Source organism: Rhopalosiphum maidis, chromosome 1 (assembly GCF_003676215.2).
Source record: "Rhopalosiphum maidis isolate BTI-1 chromosome 1, ASM367621v3, whole genome shotgun sequence".
In the NCBI taxonomy this organism is placed as follows: Eukaryota; Metazoa; Arthropoda; class Insecta; order Hemiptera; family Aphididae; genus Rhopalosiphum; species Rhopalosiphum maidis.
This window is the reverse complement of record NC_040877.1, coordinates 26,827,145-26,849,887: the sequence shown is the minus strand read 5'-3', so window position 1 is coordinate 26,849,887 and position 22,743 is coordinate 26,827,145. Positions and strand designations below refer to the sequence as shown.

Sequence of the window (22,743 nt, the reverse complement as noted above, 5' to 3'; positions counted from 1 at the left end):
TATTCAAGAAGAGGGCGAACAAGTGTATAATTTAAAGTTCAAAGGCATTTACAGATTTAAATAATTTAGTGTTATGTATTAAGATGAATTCAAAGACTGAAAGACTATGAGTGTTATATTTACTATCGTTCTACGTGAGAACTAAAACAAAGATTGGTTAAGTCGGTAGTAAAAAATAAGATTTTTAATGTAAGAAACGCGTTTTAAACCTTTACTATTAAATGATTATGAGGTTAAGATGGAAGATGATTTGGAGGAGTGGCGTATAAATAAATTAATTTCGGGGGAGGATAGGTCCAAATGAGATACTGTAAAAATGTCTAATTCACTCTGAAGTAGAACATAATCAGTTAATGATCTAATTGTATGAAATATTTTTAAATAATTTGTACATAATATAAATTTTATATCTTATATGAGTAAATCTCGAGTAAATAATGGAGTTCACTAAGAGAGAAAAAAGTAATGTGTTAAGATGGCCATCATGTGGAACGCCAGAGGTTGTTTCAAACATTTCAGAAGAGGAACTCTAGATAGATACAAATTGTTTCCCTTTAGTTACATACAATTTAAGCTATTATAATAGTGGATTAGGTACCCACGACCACGCGCTCCAGTTTGCTTATTAAAATGTGACTAACACTGCTGACAGTACCAAAAGCTTTTCTAAAATCTGTACATTGTAATGATGGTATCGATCTGATTATCTGCTTCGAGACTTTTGGCAATGCATGTTGTAAAAATAACACACCAGTGACTGGATTTTTTAGAGCAGAATCTGTGTTGTTGATCAATTAATATGAATGATTTAAAAATAATTTTTAATCACCATTCATCAATTTCAATATTCAATTCAACTATTTAAGGTAGGACAGGTAGGTCGTAGGTAGTTATAACTATTGTCTATTAAAGTATTAACTACTTTCAGTACCTTGATTAAAAACATGTTTAAAATTAATAAAGATCACGCGAATTAGGATATAACTTAATTCGTGATTAAAATCAAAAAATTAAATAACCTGTTTTTTGAATATTAATGAATAATGGCACTCCATGTTTCTGATACAATAAAATAAATGTTATGTATATAATTTCATGTGGTTTGATTGGTAACAATGTAATGCTATAGTTTTATGGTTGACCACGACTAAGTAAATTTACGTCATGGTTAAAACCATGGTCCGATACGTAGATTAATTGATAGGTATTGCGATCATATTATCAAAACAATTTGTTTATTTCTAATTTTGAGTCTGGACTGTGAATATACCGAATATTCATGTTTATGGTTTGAGTTTTTAACACGTTTGTAGATAGCTGTGGTTTTGTATTATAATTATTAATGTATACTATTATTCTACTAATTCGTAACATTTAACAGTACTAACTTTTTTCAATTATTTAAGTCATTACTAAGTCTGAAAACATGTCTCTTACAATAGCTCAAATCCGCCAACATCTCAGTCATTTGGCTAATGCACAGACATCTCATAAAGATCAAGTCGATAAGTGAGATAAATTTGTTGGATATTTTGAAAACCAATGTTGTTAATTATTAATATTAAATTGTTACAGATATAGAAGCTTATTGAACAATGTTTTATCAAACACTGGCGACAATATCATCGAGGCTTTAAAAGTATTTGTTGAAGCCAGTAAGTATCTGTTGTTTGTTATATTTTTATGCGTTGTTCTATTAGTTTATTATAACATGTCAAATTATAATAAATCATTAATCTACATCATATTTTATTATTAGTTGTTAATGAAAATGTCAGTTTAGTAATATCTCGCCAAATATTATCTGATGTCAGTACACAACTCTTACCTGATTTACCCGATGCGCAGTCTAAATTATTGGCTCATTTTACACTGGAAAAAGTAAGAATCTATACAGCATGTAGTTTTAATCAATAATTAATTTGATTTTTAATAGATTCAACCAAGAGTAATTTCTTTCGAAGAGCAGGTTGCTAATGTTCGTCAACATTTAGCATCTATTTATGAAAGAGAAAACAATTGGAAAGAAGCAGCATCAGTACTAGTTGGTATACCGCTTGAAACAGGACAAAAGTATTTATTGAATGCAATTCTTTTTTCAATTCTTTTGATATTAAAACTTAATTTATAGGAAATATACTGTCGATTATAAATTAGAAACTTATATGAAAATTGCACGTCTATATTTAGAAGACGACGATCCAATGTTAGCTGAGTCTTACATTAATAGGGCTTCATTATTACAAGTAATATTTATAAAGTTATCTAAAGGTACTGTTATATTAAATAATATTTTTCATTTTTTTTTAGACTGAATCTAAAAATGAGAAACTACAAATATGTTATAAAGTGTGTTACGCAAGAGTATTGGATTATCGTCGTAAGTTTATTGAAGCAGCTCAAAGGTACAATGAATTGTCATATAGGTCAATTATATCAGAAGAAGAGCGTATGGCTGCTTTAAAAAATGCTCTCATCTGCACTGTATTAGCATCTGCTGGTAAGTCTATGTAAATTGCATATCGTAAAGTTTGGCCATTCCATCCAGTCTCTTAACAAAGCATAAATGAGTTTAAGATAAGGAAGTTTATTTAGTAATTATTAATTTTAGGGGTAAATTAAGATTTAGAGTAGTAAAAATATGCGTTTTAATTTTTCATAATTTATAGAAAATTGTTGTGAACTTATCTTTGTTATGCTCGTCATAAAAGATTTTTTTAATTAGTTAAATGTAATTATTTTTTTTTATAGGTCAACAACGCAGTCGAATGCTAGCAACATTGTTTAAAGATGAAAGATGTCAAAGTCTACCAGAATTTTCGATTCTTGAAAAAATGTATTTAGATCGTATAATTCGACCTAATGAAATTGCCCAGTTAGATGCTATGTTACAACCACACCAAAAGGCTAAAACAGTAGATGGTAATTATGTTCAACAACCCTTTAAAATCAATTTTCAATTTTTTATATCATAGGTTCAACCATATTGAATCGAGCCATCATTGAACACAACTTGTTATCAGCAAGTAAACTTTATAAAAACATGAAGATTGTGGAACTTGGCCGATTGTTGGGCATTGAACCAATCAAGGCAGAGAAAATTGCAGGACAAATGATATCTGAAGGACGTATGGAAGGTTCAATTGATCAAGTTGACTCTTATGTTCACTTTAAAAGTGAGTGAATTATTTATACAGATCCATGTTCTTTAGTTCATATTATATGTACATGAATTCTTTTTACAGCTCAAAAATTATTGCCGACCTGGGATAAGAAAATTGAAGCTCTGTGTTATCACGTCAATCATATTATTGAACTTATGTCTGTAGATACAAAAGTACGTGAATGGATGAATAAACATTTAGATGATCAAATGACATTATAACGAGAGCAACTGATATAAATTATATTTTTCCTAATTAATTTTAAACAAATACACTGAATTTTAATATAGTAAAAATACTCTTATGATTATGTTTAATAATCCTACGTTTACTGACAATACATTTTGTCTACATAACGTACAATAAGTTTGGCATGTATATGTCGCTTACAAAGCAAGTTCCAAGCCAATACCAAATTTATGACCGCCCTGGTTGAATTGACGACATTCGAATAAGCTGGCCAATGTCAACGTAACACCTAAAATAAAATTTTATTGTTATATATAATTTTATTATTGATGTAATAACAAATTAGGGTAACATACCATCTTTGACTTTAATGCCAGAACCTATGCACAATTGACTCTTGTTATTGATCTTGGCACGAAGCTTGACATCTTGGTTCAGTTGATATTGAGAACCAACAGCAAGTGAAGAATCATTGCTTTCAGATGACCAAGAAACTTGCAATCCCAAATCTAATTTATCAGATAATTTTTGGAAAACTGAGCCGCCAAATAGCTTATTATCATTTCTGTAAAACAAGAAACAATTAATAAAAAAAAAAATAGTTTAATTTATGGTTATTTTACTTACACAGTGGTGGTAAACACAAATTGTTTAGCTACATAGCTGAGAGCAAGATTGTTAGACTGCAATTCATAATCGCCAGTATTATATTTAACATTGAAACCTCCCAACCATCCTATAGAAATAATAATCATTTAATATTTGTAAATACACAAAATTAAATTTATGTACCATTGTAAGCAACTACAGCAGAGGCATTAATGACAGGTTTCATTGCTTTGAATTCAGTGTCCAAGTTGAGTGAGACATAATCATTTTTGTATTCAGACTTCACTCTCACAGCCTTAGATCTTAGGAAATTTAAAATGATATATAGTATTATATATTAAATTTGATTATTTTAACTTACTGTTTCTTGCGGTCAAATGTACCATCGGTTGTAAGCTTGACACCAGGTAACAAGCCACTTATAGAAGCTTCGGTGGTCATAACATCATTAGTGTTCCATTTTTCAACCAATGTAAATACTTAAAAAATAAAAATGTATTAAAAATTGAATACAAATTTAGCAAGTAAGAAAATTAGTAACTAGAATGAATGAGCAAATAATTTTTTAATTGTGTAGATCAATAAAACTGGCATATTAATCTAAACCAATTTAAATTGTTTGACTAACAAGATAAGGGGAAGTATGAAAATGCTTAATGACCTTTCATTGGGAATGACTTACAGTATTTAGATTTGTTAATCACGTATTTGGTTTCCAAATTAGCGTTAACAGCGCCCGACGCCAAATGCTGAGTACCACCAGCCTTGATTTCCACGTTTTGGTTGGTTTTTAGGTCTAACTTGAGTACGTCAAACACATAACCGGAATTGAATACGTCGCGTGCGGCTTTGCCGAGATCACTGTATGAAGGAGGAGCCATCTTTATTGATAACTTTAGCGGAGTTCTGAAGAAAACGGAATGAAAAATAAAATGTATATTATTTGTACGATGAAAAAAGTTAATTAGGTTTCCCAAGCCCCATTAACGCGGTTGTCAAACGAACAGTGGCGGGAGTGTGCGGGGGAATGTCATTTCGTTGACACCAATCGCACAAACCATAGAGCCCATAGAAGGACCATAGAGGGTAAGATATCAGTTGCGATTCGAAATTTTGTTTTCGAGGCGGGCCGTGGGTACAACTTACCTTTAAATATTCAAAAGAGTCCAAAATTGGTTCGAACACCAAAAACCGTAAGTCTAGAGTTCAGGTGGTGTGCACGAGCAGTGGGAAAATGAAGGGAGTCGGAGATGAAGTTTCGGTGATGGTGATACGAGCTACAGCAGTGCAGGCGTCACCGGGTCACGTGATAAGAATGGCGAAAAGAAAAAAAAATGTATATCTAAAACGGATAAAATATTTCTACTCACGTTCAGAACCGAAAGTGTTGAAAATGTTTGCAGAAATAAATATGAAACGACAGTATTTCTTGACAATTTGAGTTTGTCAAACAAATTTTGATTAAAATTAAAATTGTGATGGAATATTGACATTTTTTGATTCATGGAAGAAAAAGATTCGGTATTGGCCTGGCGTGGGGACTGGACAATAGTGGACATGGACCTATAAACTTTAATGTGTTCATAGTACCGGACGGCGGACATAGACAAGTATACTAACCGGTTACATCTAAAACCATGTTGACAACTTTACTACATACGCTCTACACCATAAAATGGGCAATCGCAATGGGTTAAATTTATTAAATGCTACAGTAATTATTGATTGAATTCAAGATTTAATGATTCATAAAAATTTCGGGTCTCAAATTGGCTTCACTGATAAATCGCGTTAACATGATTTTGTATCAAGCTATCAAAGCGAAAATTGTTATTACTTATTTAAAAGACAAAAGTTTTGAAGTTCTTTTCCAAATATTAAATAACTTTAATTCAACAATACCTTTCCAAAAGTAAATATTGTTCAACAATGTGGGTTTTGTGAAATTCAAGTGGGGCGTATACATTTTTTTCCGTTTAAACATTGTATTTTTAAGAGCGGGAAAAATATTTTATAATGGGACAATAACATACCACTAGATAGCGGTATATATTTCAGTTAGTTGATAAAATAATAATATTGAGTATAATAATATTATGATTATATTATATTATATTATTATATATATATACATAAATTATTTATTATTTTGATTATGTTACTGTACTATTGCAGCATCGGCATAGGTATAATATTTTGTGCTGTTGTGTCTTATATTATATTACTTGTACGATCTCAATTGCAATTATAACTTACAATTACGGCATCTTCACACTGCATCGTCGTGGGGTATGCGATGGACATTTAAATACGTATTATACTTAAATAGCAGATAACGAGTTACAAAGGTTTTGCAGACTTGGGTAAGATACATTTAAAAATTCCTATTTGCTATTTGCAATAAGTACTCGAATGTTCATGGAAAAAAGTATTCCGAACAAAATATTTAAAATACCATAAGTAGGTATATTTTAAAAATATTTTTTGTTTTAGATACATACACACACTTGTTTTCAGAATTAAAATTGCGATGGAATATTGACATTTTTTGATTCATGGAAGAAAAATATTCGGTATTGGCCTGGCGTGGGGACTGGACAATAGTGGACATGGACCTATAAACTTTAATGTGTTCATATTGTTTTCAGGATAATTTGAAATTATAATTTATAATCACCGTTCAAATAAAGTGAACTTATATGTATACAGACATTCAGTAGGTATACATAATACATAACTGTATTCGTAACTGTTGTAATTTATGATTTATAAAACAGCGATAAATATTAAATTATGTTAAGTATTAAAATAAAAAATGTATTATTATGAAACTACCTAATACAGAATACAACATTAAATACTGCTTTTAAAGTATTTATTCCAAATGTTGCCAGTCTGATATTTTGTTACCAACGTACCGGGTAGGTATTTTATAAGTGGTATACAAGGTGATTTACCGAATATGTTCACCTTTTTTTTCAATAATGCAGTTATTGAATATCTGATTTTTGGAATATTTAAATAAACTTAAAGACTATATTTTTAAATTCTTGAAATTGTTTGTGCTACGTAAGAAATTCCTTCGAAGAAAGAAGCCTTTTTATTCAAATGAGAATCCGAATTTTTTACTGCAAATTACTTAGCGAATATTTTTTTTTTGATTTTAACGTATATAATTATATAAATTAAATTCGAACGAGTAATAATGAGTTATTTGAGTTATTTAAATTTGCGTATTATATATAATAGGTCCTTCAAAATGGGTCTGGAAGATATTGGAGGTATGGTAATTTGATATTTTACTATTTAACATTAATGTATTGATATTTATAATTTGGAAAAATGGTCAATGTATAATAGGTTAATACTAGAATTAATATCAGATGTATTCAACATTTTTCTAAAACCATTATTAAGGATAATTATTTTTAGTATAAATATTTTACAATTGACACGACATTAACCAAGCACGTATTCAGAATCAATTTTTTTTTGTGGGGGGGGGAGTATAAATATTTTTAATACATGAACTAAAAAGTGTGTAGTTAGTTTTTGTTATATTATAAATATATACCTACTTTAAAAATGTCGGGGTGGTTTGAACCATTCATCCTCCATGAAAAATGGTACAAGGAATGGAGTATTGGAGTGTTAAAATACACTAGTCCAAATTCATCGATATTTTCAATATTCGTTAGGAAAAATATCCATTTCAAACTAGTTGTATCATCAATTATTCAATGTGTCCGTATTTAGGTATTAGCTAGTAGCTACTATTCATTATAATCAATGGTTTTACTATTAGGAACAGTATTACCTATATTGTAAATACTTAGACCAACGTCTAACCTGGTCTTCCTTCTGTCTTTAAGTGGCATAAATGATTGCTTCCACCTCCACTCATCACTAATTTCCAATCCAACCACATACAATTAACAACTAAACTAATAATCTATAAACTTTCATCAAATCGATTTTGACATACGATATCCAATTACGGGATTGTAAAAATCTCAAACTTCAATTGTACCTATTTAATGTTTTAAATTGGTCGATCCATAACTCTTCGATCAGTTCAAGCTTCTAACTACAGCGGTAGTAATGTCCCTCCATATACATTGATTATTCCACCTTTTCAGTCATTTGGGTATTCATTGTTATATTTTTATAATACATTAAATAAAATATACTAACGTTAGGCTTAATAACGTTTAGCAAGTGATGGGGGGCATTCTTTTTTAAAAGTAAACAGAGTCCCCCTACTTTAATTTTGCCAAGTCGAGCACTGAATATGAATGTTGTGGATTGGTGCTGAATTTGTTACTAACACTTTATTCACAAGCCCAAGTTTTTTCCTCGATAGGTAACTCCCTAGTGGGTAGCGTTGGTTCATACAATACTTATATAAAAAGTTCAGCTCAAAAAAATATTACAATGTAGATTATTATTAAATAACTAAATACTAAATCATATTCTTTTCTTAAAAAGTTATTTCAGATTTTTTAAACATTGAAAATGATGACATAGTCATTTTTACTTAAACATTTTAACATTTCGAATTTCTTAGAATAACAAATGTATTTTATTTTTATAAATTATTTTGTGATATATATCATGAAATATTTGGATACGTTTTAATATAATTTAAGAAAGTTTTTACTAAAATGTATACACTTTTTAAAGTATAGATTTGTAGGATATTAATTACTATGTATTATACTATAATACAATATTAAATACATATACGTTTTTAAATATTATAAATTAATAACAGTATTGGTACTTTTATTGACTATATGTTGATGGATATATTTCGAATCTAATATGCATTCATTCATGACAATAATGTATTAATGTTTTTTATATAAATAAAATAGGTATGGATTTTGGCTCATAAGATTTAACTAGGAAATCAATAATTTAAAATGAATAATGTTTTATTTTATTCTATTATATATACTCGTAAATTATGTAGAGAAAATTTAAATTTATTTGCTGCTCGTGTATTTACATAAATCATATTTAAGATTTGAGCTAATTATTTCTTCAACGATAATATTGATAATTTTATTTATGTACAATAAAGACTATAATATACACTTTATATAAATATAGGTTAGAGAAATTACATCACGTTTCCCGTAGATTGGATTGGCAAAATATCGCCTTTATCCTGTCGTTCTCTATAAGCTGTTTGTGAGTAATGTTGAAACAGGCAACGTTCTTATAATGTTCACCAAAACTTAGCTAACACTTTCCCATTTATAATAGAAATATTCAATTGTATCAGTTGTAAGCAGAAAATGGTAATTGATAAATGTAAAAATATTTTTTTTTTTTTGTGAAATATAATGTTTAATATATATTGATTCTAAATTTCTGAGTATATTAATTAATATACGAAGATTTAAATAATAATATTGAGTATGAATAAAAAAAATAATCACTAAGATAATTATTTATGTCTGGTATGAAATATTTAAAAACAAAAATGTAAAAACCAAGTTAAATTACAGCCAAACAAAAACAAAAATAAGTATACTGTTATTTTTGAAACGGACTGTTAAAATTAAACGTATAAATGCTGGAAACTGAATTTTAGTTGAAATATTTTAATTAAGTTATAACAATTAGTTAAGAATATAATATGTATTAATTTGTCTACAACAGTAAATAGTTTGGTTAACATTTTGGAAAAGATTTCAGCATTAATAGGTATCAAGACATGGATAATTATTTACTTATTAAATATAATAGAATTTCATGCATATTTCTAGAAATTAATTATGATGTAATTATTAGTGAAAATAAAATACATTTTAGTTTTCAAAACTTAATGAAATTAATATAAAATATAATTATGAATTAATACACGATTTAACTATTTGAATTATTATGTTAAGAAATGTGGTAATTGATATGGTAATGCTATATATTAGGTTCATGGATAAACATGAGGATTGAAAATTATGTATTTTGCTTTTATAATTAAAATATAATTTCTTTGAACAGGCAATACAAGTATAATATGTCTGTAGTTTTTATAGTTGTAGTTGCGCAATGTTTGCTCAGGGAAGAAACCATGGAAAGTCTGGAGGTTGTTATATTTCTTTTATCCATTAATAAGTATTACTGGTTTTAGCTCTTAGAGTGGTATAAACGTCCGAAATAGGCTGTAGTTATATGCGAACGTGCTGCGGATGGGTTCAAAGCCAAGCGCGCACCTCACTCACCCTTTTCTCCATTGCACGTTGGGGCTTGAGGCGCCCATAATTCAATTTTGGATCCAAACGAACAAATTTAATTTAGGATGTTTTGGGAACAATTCGGCAGTAAACTAATATGGAAGCCCTGAAGGCCGAATAAGCTAACCTTTAAAAACCGAACAATTCCCAGACATATCTGATTAATGTTTTCTCTCGCTCTTTCCTCATCCTGACACTATTTTCTTGAGAATCGTAAATACGTTCACTTCGTATTAACTGAATTATACTGTGCCTTTATTTACCACTATGTTTATGATTCGAAACGTGTATTATGTCATACAATTAGAGGGTCTTTACTTATGGTAAAAACGTGATCAGAAATTAGTTGTATCACTGTTTAAGGTATTATTAAATGATAAGATAAGTATCAGTAGAATAAACCATAGTATACTATACATATAAAAGTATTGGTAAATATTTTCTCATGAGATAATTGTTGACAAAAACACATCATATTAAATTATTTTCGACATTTGGGGTTTGTTTTGGAAGAAAAAAGGTCCATGATTTTGAAAAAGATTAAAAAAAAGAAAAGAAAACTAAAATAAATAAAAAACGGTTATAGACCTCTTGGGATTTAAGAGGCTCGTCCAAAGGAGAATATATACTTTGGGAACTTTAAGGCTGTTTATTAAAGGTAAATGAACAGCCGTTTATTTTATGGTTTCTGGGTGACATTAGCATAATGATTCCCGCGATAGTGCGAAACAAAATAAAAAAAAAAACAGGCAACGTAGAAAGTAACAAAAAAGTGTTTAAATCCCAGGAATATGCTAAGAAATTCTGCAGGAAAAAACAGTACTTAGAAAATGCGCTAGGGAGTACTTCAGAACAATGAGGATAATTCTTGAATTAAAAAAAAATGTATAATTTATTTTGACAAATATAAAGTTTTCTCATTAAATTCTAAAAGATAGATGTCATAGGCAAATATTTAAAAATTAAAATCACTAATGGGTTATTATAATATCTGGTTCATTATATTCCTAATAAGCCAGTAGTTAATAAATATTTGTAGCTGCAGTGATATTTAAAAATATAACAGTATAGGTATACATTGAATATATACATTTACAACATGTATTTTAAGTTTATTCTAAAATTCTAATCATTATTATAATATTATGATTTATGATACTTTTTAAATACAATATAGCTAATACTTTTATGTATATTTTTAATTTAGGAAAGCATTTAATTAAACATTTTATTTTTATATTTTCTTAAGTATTGTTAAATTTTGTTTTTTTTTTTGGTTTTTCTTACTTTCACTACAAAATAGCTTATATTATATTAATTTATGAATTGCGTTTTTGTATTTTGTTACATTATTATTATAGTTAGTAGTTATATAGTATTATTTATTATATACACTACGAAATTACACAATTTTTATTAATATGGCTTATTCATTTTAAACTATTATTCTTAAATTCTTAATTAATAATTATTTCGTTAAAAATGTTATTTTTAAAAACCACCGATTAAATATGATACCAAAACCTAATTCGCGAGTTATTAAATCTAAAAAGACAAATAAATACCTACTTATAAATAATAGATTTTCTTATTAACATCATTCGTTTAACAAAAGTCCCACCAGGGAAAACGGGAGATGTGGAAATCGATTAATCTATAACGAAATGTATTTAATAAACAGTGATTTGGAAAATTTGGTTATTTTTTAATTCAATGAGCGGATGTATTTATATCTATCAGATGGAGCAGTCGGCAAAGTGAAATAAATTTTCCAATGAATCAAAACAGTAGCTAAAGAAGCGCCTAAAACTCGAAACCAGATGAAATATTATGACAAGGTTTAGAAAATGTTTATAACAAAGAAGTTCTTGTTAAATTATTAAATATAAATGCAATCAAACGAATGACAAACTTACAGCAAAATAAAACAAGATCTACTACTATATCACTGAATTTATTTGATGTCAAAATTCATCTTTACGATGTTACGACATATACTCGTATTATGAATATGTGATGAGCTATTTCTCATGTATGATAATGAGAATATTGACTTCGACAGATTAATAACATTTTTAACAGTAGAAAAAAATTGATTATTGGTTTGCAAGTAACATTTTTTTCTCCGGCGGAACTTTTTAAACTGTACAAAACAGTTCATGCAGTTATATACTATTAACAGAATTTACATGAATAATGTATTTTCTCCAATTTTATATTGACTGCTGATAAAAACGAACAAACTTATAGTATAATTTGTCAAGAACTTGAAAATTCTGCCGAATGGTATTATTTGACATTAAATTCCAATTTGTATTAGGTATGCGCTTTTGAGATAGCAAACATACATTTGTTTAGAACAATATAATGAGCCCTTTATACAGGTTGCCTTTTTCATTATAATAGATAATTTATATGATGTTAATTGGTGAGCTGTTGTTAAGAGAGGAGTATTTAAACTATAATCAATCAACTGAGCTAACGTATTTACCATTCATACCATTAGAGGATTTGCAAGGAATTTTTGATAACGTAATTGATACTATTGATACCAAAAATACTATTATACAGATAAAGGGTGATCATACATGTGTTAAATCACTATAGTCCTAAAATGTATTACTAATTAGGAACGAGTTGAAAATATTATGCTCATTATAAAGAACAAAACGAAATCACTGTACATATTAAAGCATTGGTTTACCACTTAAAACTATACAGAGACCCAAATGCTGATTTAATTAACTAAATTTACAATAAAGATGATGTGGTTTTTATTAATTTGGTTTTTCCAAATATATAAGTACATTGGATAAAATGTATTCTGGACATAACTGATAGTTGGACTAAACAAAAATTGTACGTTAAGTATAGGACCAATATTTTTGTAACCAAATAAATGCATAATTTTATGACTAAATTTAAAACTATTGACGAGAAAAGAAAACGTGATGATTTAATTAGATATTCGTATCTTATAGCTTAATATATGACTATTAAGTGTTGGATTTTTCATCCTCTATTCTCGTTAAAGTTCTCATGGTAGCAGCTTTGTAGCATATCATCCGCGTGCGTGTTTAATATCGCAACTCTTATCTCGTAAATTCCATCACCGTCACCGCTGTCTCCCCAACAAGTTTGCGAACACACTTAATTAAAATTATCTACACACAAACACTGCATTCCGCTGATTAATATCATTATTTCCATAAACAACCGCATTATATTACTATATAATGTACAAGCGCAGATCGCAGTTGTATAATACGTAAATACGAGAATAATATACATTTATACGTAATAATATTGTAGCCAATAAGTATTATATTTTTTTTCGTCTGTTTTGGAGGAAACCGGTGAAATTTTTCTTAACTTCCGGATAACGCAACGGGTATTATAATTATTATTGTTATTATTATATGCTCGCTAATTATTATTGTGCACACGGTTTTGTGGTAAGCGGGAAGAGAAGGGATTTTTACCGGGATAATTCATTGTCGTTTGATTAAACATCGCGGCCGCCACAAAGGATATTCACCAGGTCTTTATCGGGTCCCCCTTCTTTCACGTCCCGGCATGCGTTGGCTGGTCCCGAGTCTCAATTTTAACGACCCTGGTGGCAAAGGTGTGGAAAGGCTGGTTAGCGGTGATGTCCGGGTGTGATTAAATAAACCGGTAATTGGTCGGAAAAACGTGAGGGACGCGCGTCGTATTTGGCCCCACCCCTCGCCACTACCCTTGGACGAGACCCAGCTGGGGTGAGAGTAACTTTATATACGTTTTTCCCATTTTTCGCGCGAGACCGGAAAATACGGTTTTTTCGTACCATCACCGTGTGCGGCGCCGCGTCGGCAAAGAGGCGCGTGCCGAACATCATCGCCCAGTACCGAAATCTCCGCGCCGGCTGCTAGTGTGCTAACGGACACCCTACGGGAAACATCGTCACCGTCGCCAATCTCGTACGCGTGTGGCATTACCGACGTGCATATTTACGCGATCGACGACGAAAATTCATCCTGTAATATCAATGTACTCCACGGTGCTGCAATGATGACACATTATATTTGTGTTTTTTTCTTCGAATGTTTTTGTCTGGTTGACTTTCCTTAAAACACGACTTTATTTTTACAGGTAGGTACCGATGTATTATAATACAATATCTCACCACTATCTCTTATTTACCAGGTGCTTTTAATTATAGTTCGGAAAAATATGTATAAGTGTGTGTGTGTGAGTTCTAGAACATTTAAATAGAATAAAACTTATTCTTTACAACGTCTTTCGAATTCAATTCTCCATTTTAATACTTATTATTATATACATGTACGTAATACATTATGTATTTTGTGCATTTGCATTATTATATAATATATTTCACACGGATCAAAAATTAAATAATTTTCAATTATTATTATAATTTAATGTATATCTTTGTATATATTTTCTCGTAGAAATAGATATGTTTTTATATTAAATATAAATTTTATTAATTTCTTATAATGACTATTGATTTGAATTTTGAATAAATTAAACTTTCGTAAAGTTTACACTATGTTATAATTCAGACATTATAAAGGGTTGATAAATATTAAAAAAAATTATCCATTATTGAGAATTAGGTCCGTAATATCACGTGTTTTACGCTAAAACAACATGTTTTCAGTAGATTTCTCACACATTTTTAGAAAATTATTGAAATATCTGACCAATTCAGACTAATGAATATTTTTAATTAATCACGGTGGTTTAAGGATTTTATAGATATATTTTTATATTTATGTTAGTACTCAGTAAAGAGGGATTATTTTATATTATGTTCATTCTGTAGTCATCTAAAATTCTGAGTTATCATTAACCTAATAGTGTATAATATACATTTAAATTTACATTAGATTTATTAAATATTCTACTATAGGTATATTGTATAGTAGCTACCTACCAACTTCCATTAATCATGTATAAATTTATAACTTATAATTATTTACCATTTTAGTAATGTCAGTTTAGACATAATTTATTAATTAATTATTGTTTTAGACATCTTGAAAGAAAATTATGTGTATAATTATGATTACAGTAGAAAAAACTGATATTATGAATAAAAATTAAATGTTTCTTGATAATTTTAAGCTTCTTTTATAATACAATTTATTTAGAGGGTGCAAAAAATGGTTTTGAAGGATGAATCCTATTAGATTTTTTTGACAAAATAGAATTTGAACTATTAAAAATGATTTCCTAAATTATTACCGATAAAAGATGATAGTATTATTTTTATACTTATGTATTCACTGAAGTTTGACTAAAATCATTATTTTGTATACATAATAGTAGTTATATGATGGATTCCTTTTTTTTAGCATAGAATTTTGTTATTTTGTTCTATTTCTAAAATTATATATTCATTAGATATTATATTTATATTTTTCAGTAGTATCAGTTTTTTCTCAATGCAATCGTTGATAATTTACTGGAAATGGAAACGCTGCAGGTCAATATTACAGTCTGGAACCTGATGGTTTGTTTTTGTCTCCTTATCACAAGTAAGTGTATCAAATTAAAATTGTTAATAATATAAATTTAGTTATGCATATTATGTATTTTCCAAAAACATAATATTACATTGTGTATACTTTTAGTTGTTAGTTGGAATACTAACTGAATACTCGTATAATCCTATTTAAAATACAAGAAAAATATTAAAATATAACTGACAGACAATATGTTGCTTTATTTAAAAGTTTGATTTGATTTGGTTCATAAGTGGAAATTGAATTGCTACAAATTTAAGCTATTTCAGAATTACTCGTTAAAGCTTTGCAAAAATGATAAATAGTTAAATTCTCAGTGTGCTTTTATAATATCAGAGCTGATTTTAGTGTTGTACCACGTTTACCTGACAAGCATAGGTGTGTCCAGACCTCCATGGCTGGGGAGGCAAATTGTAAAATTTTAGTTTTTACATACTATATAGGTTAGGTATTGGTTAGGTACTTTATACTGGTAAAAGTAAAACCCTCCAATAAGTCGCTGGGGAGGCAGCTGCCTCCCTCGTATAATGCCTGTGCTGACAAGTAGAATGTTCTAGGAATTTTACTTTTATCCTAATAATTAATAAATAATATTTATTTATATATTAAAAATAAATAAAATAAATGTATTAATTATATGATGATAGTTACTTACCTAAAATATGTGTACATTTTTTTAAAGTGAATTTCCTTATAATTCTCTGTATTATATTATATGCGTTTACATTTTTATACACTGTACCTTAAACAAGTTATACATTACCTTATACATTATGTGGCTTATAGATTGCTGTGTTTTTTTGACACGTTATTACAAGAATCAAACTTTAAAGTATTTAAATTTTAGTCCAGTGTTTTCTAACCTTTTTCTAATGGTGACCTATAAATTTGCTGTTTGTTGGATACGCAACTCGTAGGCTGAGAAATACTGTTTTAGTCACGTGGTTGTCGATCTTTTTTAATGAATGTACATACATGGCAACTATAATACCTTGATAACATCTGATTGTAATGAAACACTATGGTTATACAATTAGTACAAGAAGTTTAATTTAAGTGTCTACACATATTATTTTAAAAATTTCATATTTAAATTAATGAACTAGACCTTAAATTTTTTGATTGATAAAAAAAAAGTTATTAACACTTTTTAATGCATTAAAATGCAAAATTATTAATACCAACAATTAAAATAGTTTAACAGAAATATATTTTTATCATACAAAACTTTTGATGCATAGCATTCACTTCTTAATCGATGATGGTAACGGAAAAACAAGAATATATTATTAATTCATTATGTAAAATCTTAAATTTAATGATAGATATAGATGTTGAATTCGGCACATATTACATATAATTTTAAAAATTAAAGATTTGTTTGAGCTTGTGAATATTCTGTTTTTTGATTCACTATTCACATGACCAGATTAATATTAATAAAATATTTATGAAATATAGACTTTATTTATTCCACTTCATATATTTGATGCACGATAATGATATTTTTTCCAAATTAACATAAATTATCAGATTTATAGAACGTGAAAAAGAAAAGAAAAAAACAATGGTAATAAAAATAAAAGGCCACTTAATTTTCTTTTTTTTCAAACAACTTTTATAAGACCAAAGTACACTGGAAAGAACCGTTAGTATAAAATGGTTTCTATATTATATAGGTACTAAAGCTTTATATAATATTTAGTTATGTGTTTTTGTAATGGCTATTTATTTGTGTACCACTTGTCGTATTTATAAAATACACAAAATGAATAAAATTTTGAACAATTATGACGACAATAGTGTATAATATATTGTAATATGTAATTGTTATTCTATAATACATTGTACACTAATGAAAAAACAATTACAATTAATTGCGATATAATACTTTTATAGAGTTTGATGAGTACCTACTACCTACATTCATTTTACGGTAGCCAGTTGGTTTATACTATCGAGTTTTTTTATATGTATAATATTAATGTGTTATAAAAGTTTTTACTTGTCCTACCATTTAATATACTTAAGAAACCATATCATATTCTTTCATATTTGTTTGTACTATGAATTAATATGTTATTATATTATTATATTTTGAAATAGTAGTATTTATAAAATATAAGTTCATAATTGTATGCTATATTTTTAGTATAAAATAATTATATTTAATGTTATTAAACAAAAGTTTATTTTAGTTAAATTTCCTGCAAATTGTTTGGTACCTATAATAAATTAACATAAAACTATATTTATATATTATATATATGAGTTTATGTAAGTTAAAAGATATAACCTAGTTAGACTATTGTATGAAGTATAAACATTATTTTAATTCATTTGAACGGATGATAATGTTTTGTATAAAATATTGGATTTTTTTTTAAATCTAAAATCTAAATAATACATATTATCTACGAAATAATGTATATGAAATTCTTATATTAGATAATTTATTGTTAATATTAAGAAATAAATATAAAATAAATCTAAATAAAAATTTACATATTATTATGTATACATAATATAATATATAATATACATATTAAAATAAATTTTAAACTATTATATATTTATATTTATAAAGATTTTTGGTTTTAGTATTATTTATAAAATGTTTACTTTTGTGCTTAATTTGTTATATAATGTATGTATATTAAAATTTTAAATGATATATTGTCATGAGTTAGATTAATTTTAGATCACACTAGAAAATGTATTATTTTGATTAGTAAAAAATGTATGTCTTACTTGAAAAGTTATCAAATAGCCACTGGTTTTTCCTTTTATATTTTAAGACCACACAATATTTTTGTACTATACAGTGTTTTTTATAGTGGTTGTCGTTTTTCCAATACTATATCAAAATATTTAAGTGGATGTGGTACCACATTGTTTCCATAGAAAGGGTTAAAGTTGTATTAACATTGTGTACTGACAGGTGAAAACCACTAGTTGCATCTTTAAAGTTTAAATGATATTATAACATGCAAAGAAAATTTATGAAGTGTAAAACAAGTACTTTGTTTTATTAATAAGAGCAAAATGTTAATATCATTGATACTATTTTAGATTGAATTTAAAATGAATAAATATATTGATGAGATTTTGGAATAATGTAAAAATTTAAAAATCATTTTTAAATTAATCTTTAAGAAAAATATTTTTTGATTTTATTTTGATTATAATTACTTGGCGACCTTATCACAAAATATATACTTTTTTTTAAATACATTAACAAAATTATCAACGATTTTTCTTTTATAAAAGTTATTACCCTAAAGTCACTATGAAATTTTTGTCAAAAACTTAGTCGTCTGCCCTTAAATTAATCGTTATCAATTTTCTAGCATAATTTAAAATTGGTTGCGATTGTTTTTTTTTTAAAAAATAATTATTGTAAAGTATTGTTTAAATCTATCACATTTTACAATTAAAAAAAATTATTTTAAATGCAATTTGGGAACTGTAATTTTTTTTGTTGGTTTAATTCGTTTGAGAATAATATTTTTGAAGGGTAATTTGTGCATAAAACACTGTATACATAGTATCGTTTTAAATGCAGTAAGTTGGCAAACAAACGAGGGAAAGGAGAAATCGTTTTGAAATCCTATGTTTGCATGACCTCACTTGGATTCTCGTGATGGCAACCAATCATATTAAACCTTGTCACTATTAATTCACTTATGTTCAGATATGGTGTGCCTACTTTTGATGGAAAAGGGAGAAATAATAAAATGAATAAGGTTAAAAAATCATACACGTCTATTACAATAAAACGTACACACACATACATAATATTGTATGACCTTTCTGCGATATCGCCAAAATACCTCGTCTATTTGTTTAAATTGTTACCGTGACATAACACATATATGCATTTTTTTTGGCAGGATTTTCATATTTGAATAATACATAAACAAATAAAAACGCCAGAAGACAGTTTTAAAAAGGGAGAATAAATGTACAATAAATAAGGCAATAAAATGAATGATTTAGAAATTTCACAGTTATATTTTTTCTTTTTATTTTATAATATTTCTTTGTAATTTGTACTTATTTCATCCTAGGAAACACAATACAATTGATTGTATTTTGTATCTATTATACAAATAATAACAAATGCATTGTTTAAAAAGACTTGTTTATATATATATATAAAAATTAATAACATTTTCATTGTCAATTTAAATTTTAAAATATCAAATATTAATATAATATCGTGTTATAATGTTTATAATTGATGTAGAATGTTATTTTCAATTGTTTAAAGAAACTTTTTTTTAAAAGCGCACTAATCTAGGTATTTGCATAACTGATAAACAAAATGAACATTAAAAACAATGTATACCTATATTAATAAATGATATTTATTTGTTTAAATATTGAAAACTTTAAAATATAATAAAAACACACGTATTATTATCGTTATATCGATTTCACAATTTTTTGTCATATTATGAACTGTTTTTAAGTCTTAGTAACGCAAATTTAATAAATAACATTTCAAATAAATATCATAAAAATGAATGCCAAGAATAATAAGTTAAATTTCATCCGTTTAGGCAGGATTTTAGAGTTATCATTATATCCGTCTTTGGTTCGCGTGCTTAGCGAGGCACACAAGGCAGACGCTATAAGTTATAATCATAAGTTTCGCAAAATTTTCATGAATAGACTAGCTGAAGATCTATGGTATAATAATCCATTATATCCAGAACGCGAAAGGACATTGGTTTGTAGCATGCCATTTACTGCGGTTAGTAATGAGTTGTTACGAACACCATCTATATTTTCTTGGGGTGTATCACGAGATCAAGCAGCTACTATTATACAAGTAAACCTATATTCAGTATTCAGATTATAAGTTTTAAATTAAAATATCTGTTATTACTTAAGTAAATAACAATAATAAAATGAAAATTAAATACAAATTAATATACAATTAGTATTATTATATTAATACCTACATATTAATATAATCTATAAGAAATTCGAAGTTTGTATAAAACTAATACAGAAATATCTAAATTTAGATTTATTTATGTGTATAAATTATCGATGCATTTTTTTTTGAGTAAAAGAATATAAATAAATAATAATTAGGTTAATATTTCATTAATTTTAACTTAAAATATTGTTAGAAAATACTAATAAAATAAAATTTTTAGACATATATTTAATATAGTATATATTATAATAATAATATAATATAAAACGCTAAATACAAAAATGTTTGTATAATAGCCAATAGGAGCCAGAAGGTATAATAAATTATAGTAACTAAACAAAACTATGCAGTAGTTATATCAGAGAAAATTTCGTTTGTTTCGAACTAAATAATATTGTTTTGGAATATTTATACTTGTACGTTTGCCAGATGAGAATCATTACAAAAGGAAAAATAATAAACAAATTTATAAACAATACGCCAATAGCGCTTAATAATTGTATTTTATTTTTGTTTGGCGTACAATGATCAATAGTCGAATTCATTTTTCACTTCTCCTCTAAAGTCAAATTTATCAAAAGAATGATAAACTGTTTTTTCAGTCAGCGTATCGTGCTCACATAGTCCGGATACAGCCTGACGTGGCGGAAATGAGGGCTTTTTGGCGAGCATTGACGACCAAAGGCCGCAAGTAGACGTGTTGAAGTGTTGAAGTAGTTGCTTTTGTCAACTACTCCAATCAAAAGAATGAATTTAACTGTAAATTTATTTTTTTTTTAGCTATTATAATGTTTTGTACACATAACGCATCAATGTTCTCGAATTTTCGAATCATTACTGTCGACATGCAAATAAAATATCTCCCCTTGCTATACTACGAAAAATATTATTATTTTTTTTTGTCTAAAGTTCTTGCTGATTTCCCCTTTCGACTAAAGATATAGTTTTCTATTCCCCTTTAGATATTATGTTGACCTTTTAGTTTCATTCACTAAACTACCAATAAGTCTTACAATAATAAAGGCCGCTCGGGACCCCTAAGGTGTATTATTGCACAAGGACATTGTGAATGATTCGTTATATTATGTTCATTGTCCATAGAGTGTAATAATAAAGCATAATATTATATAACATAACATAAAAATATAATTTTATATTAAAAACGTTAAATAATAATACGTATAATAACAATAGTAAAACCATAAATAAAAATTGTAAAATAACATTATTTATAACAAAATAAGATTCGTAGTATTATAATTTAGTAATTTAATAATGATTTATTGATTATTTATTATTTTGCATCAAGTATTTAAATATAGCTAAATTACAGGAAAACTTTAATTTTATCATCCTACTGGCTACTTACACTTACATATAATTTTATTATTGTATAAATTATAATTTTTAATTTTACTTTGTAAGCGTTCGCCCAAAAAATAAAAACTATACTATTACTTTAACTATTGTAATATTTATTTTTAATTTACTTAAAATTTAAAACTTTTAACTGAAACCATAAGTCGAATGAATTTTATTTTGTTTACAAGCTGAATTTTAGTATACTTTTAAGTTACTGTGAGAAAATCACCTAAAAAAATAATTGGACAATTGCTCAGTTAAAACATGACTGACGTTTATAAGTAATCAAATTATATTATCTATTATAGCTGCGTGTTTTAATTTTAGAAACCTTTTATATAAAATATTATGGAGTATGAATATATTTCTAAAAAATTATACTAACTGTAAATAAACATACAAAAGCACAATGATGATACATTTTTATTATTATTTTCAATTACACATCACTCTACAAAATTAATATGAATTTATTTTAAATACTTCGTTCACAAATCAATCAATGTTATGGTATCATCCAGTTTTGAAAATTTAATCAAAAGTGTATTTAATAAGTAATAACTATAAATTTTAATGTTATGTTCGAATTCAAATATAGTTTGTTGAGAAACCTATATATAATATTACATTTTTACTTAGTTCTGAATATTTAATAGCAACACATTGAAATCATTCCTTTTATTATTTTAATT

General features: G+C 27.1%; 4 protein-coding genes across 6 annotated transcripts in view; 3 read left to right on the top strand and 1 right to left on the bottom strand.

Annotated features, from left to right (window-relative positions):
• Nucleotides 1-1,233: 1,233 nt before the first annotated feature.
• LOC113561344 (COP9 signalosome complex subunit 4) lies at nt 1,234-3,462 on the top strand. The gene is made up of 9 exons (XM_026967692.1): nt 1,234-1,509; nt 1,576-1,655; nt 1,760-1,881; nt 1,937-2,073; nt 2,132-2,246; nt 2,311-2,500; nt 2,752-2,922; nt 2,976-3,176; nt 3,246-3,462. Exons 1-9 carry the CDS (start codon nt 1,427-1,429, stop codon nt 3,383-3,385), a joined length of 1,239 nt encoding a protein of 412 aa, XP_026823493.1. The 5' UTR covers nt 1,234-1,426; the 3' UTR covers nt 3,386-3,462.
• On the bottom strand, nt 3,383-5,270 carry LOC113561345 (voltage-dependent anion-selective channel-like). Its single transcript, XM_026967693.1, has 7 exons — nt 5,109-5,270; nt 4,645-4,868; nt 4,324-4,441; nt 4,146-4,264; nt 3,981-4,089; nt 3,710-3,918; nt 3,383-3,642 (listed from the first exon to the last, which is right to left on the bottom strand). The coding sequence occupies exons 2-7, from the start codon at nt 4,841-4,843 to the stop codon at nt 3,551-3,553; spliced, it is 846 nt and encodes a 281-aa protein (XP_026823494.1). The 5' UTR covers nt 4,844-4,868; nt 5,109-5,270; the 3' UTR covers nt 3,383-3,550.
• An 8,835-nt stretch (nt 5,271-14,105) lies between these two features.
• The window catches only part of LOC113559053 (lachesin-like), a 99,461-nt gene continuing 90,823 nt past the window's right edge, over nt 14,106-22,743 (top strand). Inside the window, exons 1-2 of one of the 3 annotated variants that reach the window (XM_026964662.1) lie at nt 14,106-14,338; nt 15,642-15,750. In XM_026964662.1, the coding sequence (XP_026820463.1) occupies nt 15,684-15,750 (67 nt within the window). In that variant the 5' untranslated portion in view covers nt 14,106-14,338; nt 15,642-15,683. Of the gene's footprint in view, nt 14,339-15,638; nt 15,751-22,743 lie in introns of all 3 variants that reach the window. The other 2 variants (XM_026964656.1, XM_026964668.1) reach the window with 2 other exon arrangements.
• LOC113559076 lies at nt 20,258-21,713 on the top strand. Its single transcript, XM_026964672.1, has 2 exons — nt 20,258-20,575; nt 21,292-21,713. Exons 1-2 carry the CDS (start codon nt 20,264-20,266, stop codon nt 21,382-21,384), a joined length of 405 nt encoding a protein of 134 aa, XP_026820473.1. The 5' UTR covers nt 20,258-20,263; the 3' UTR covers nt 21,385-21,713.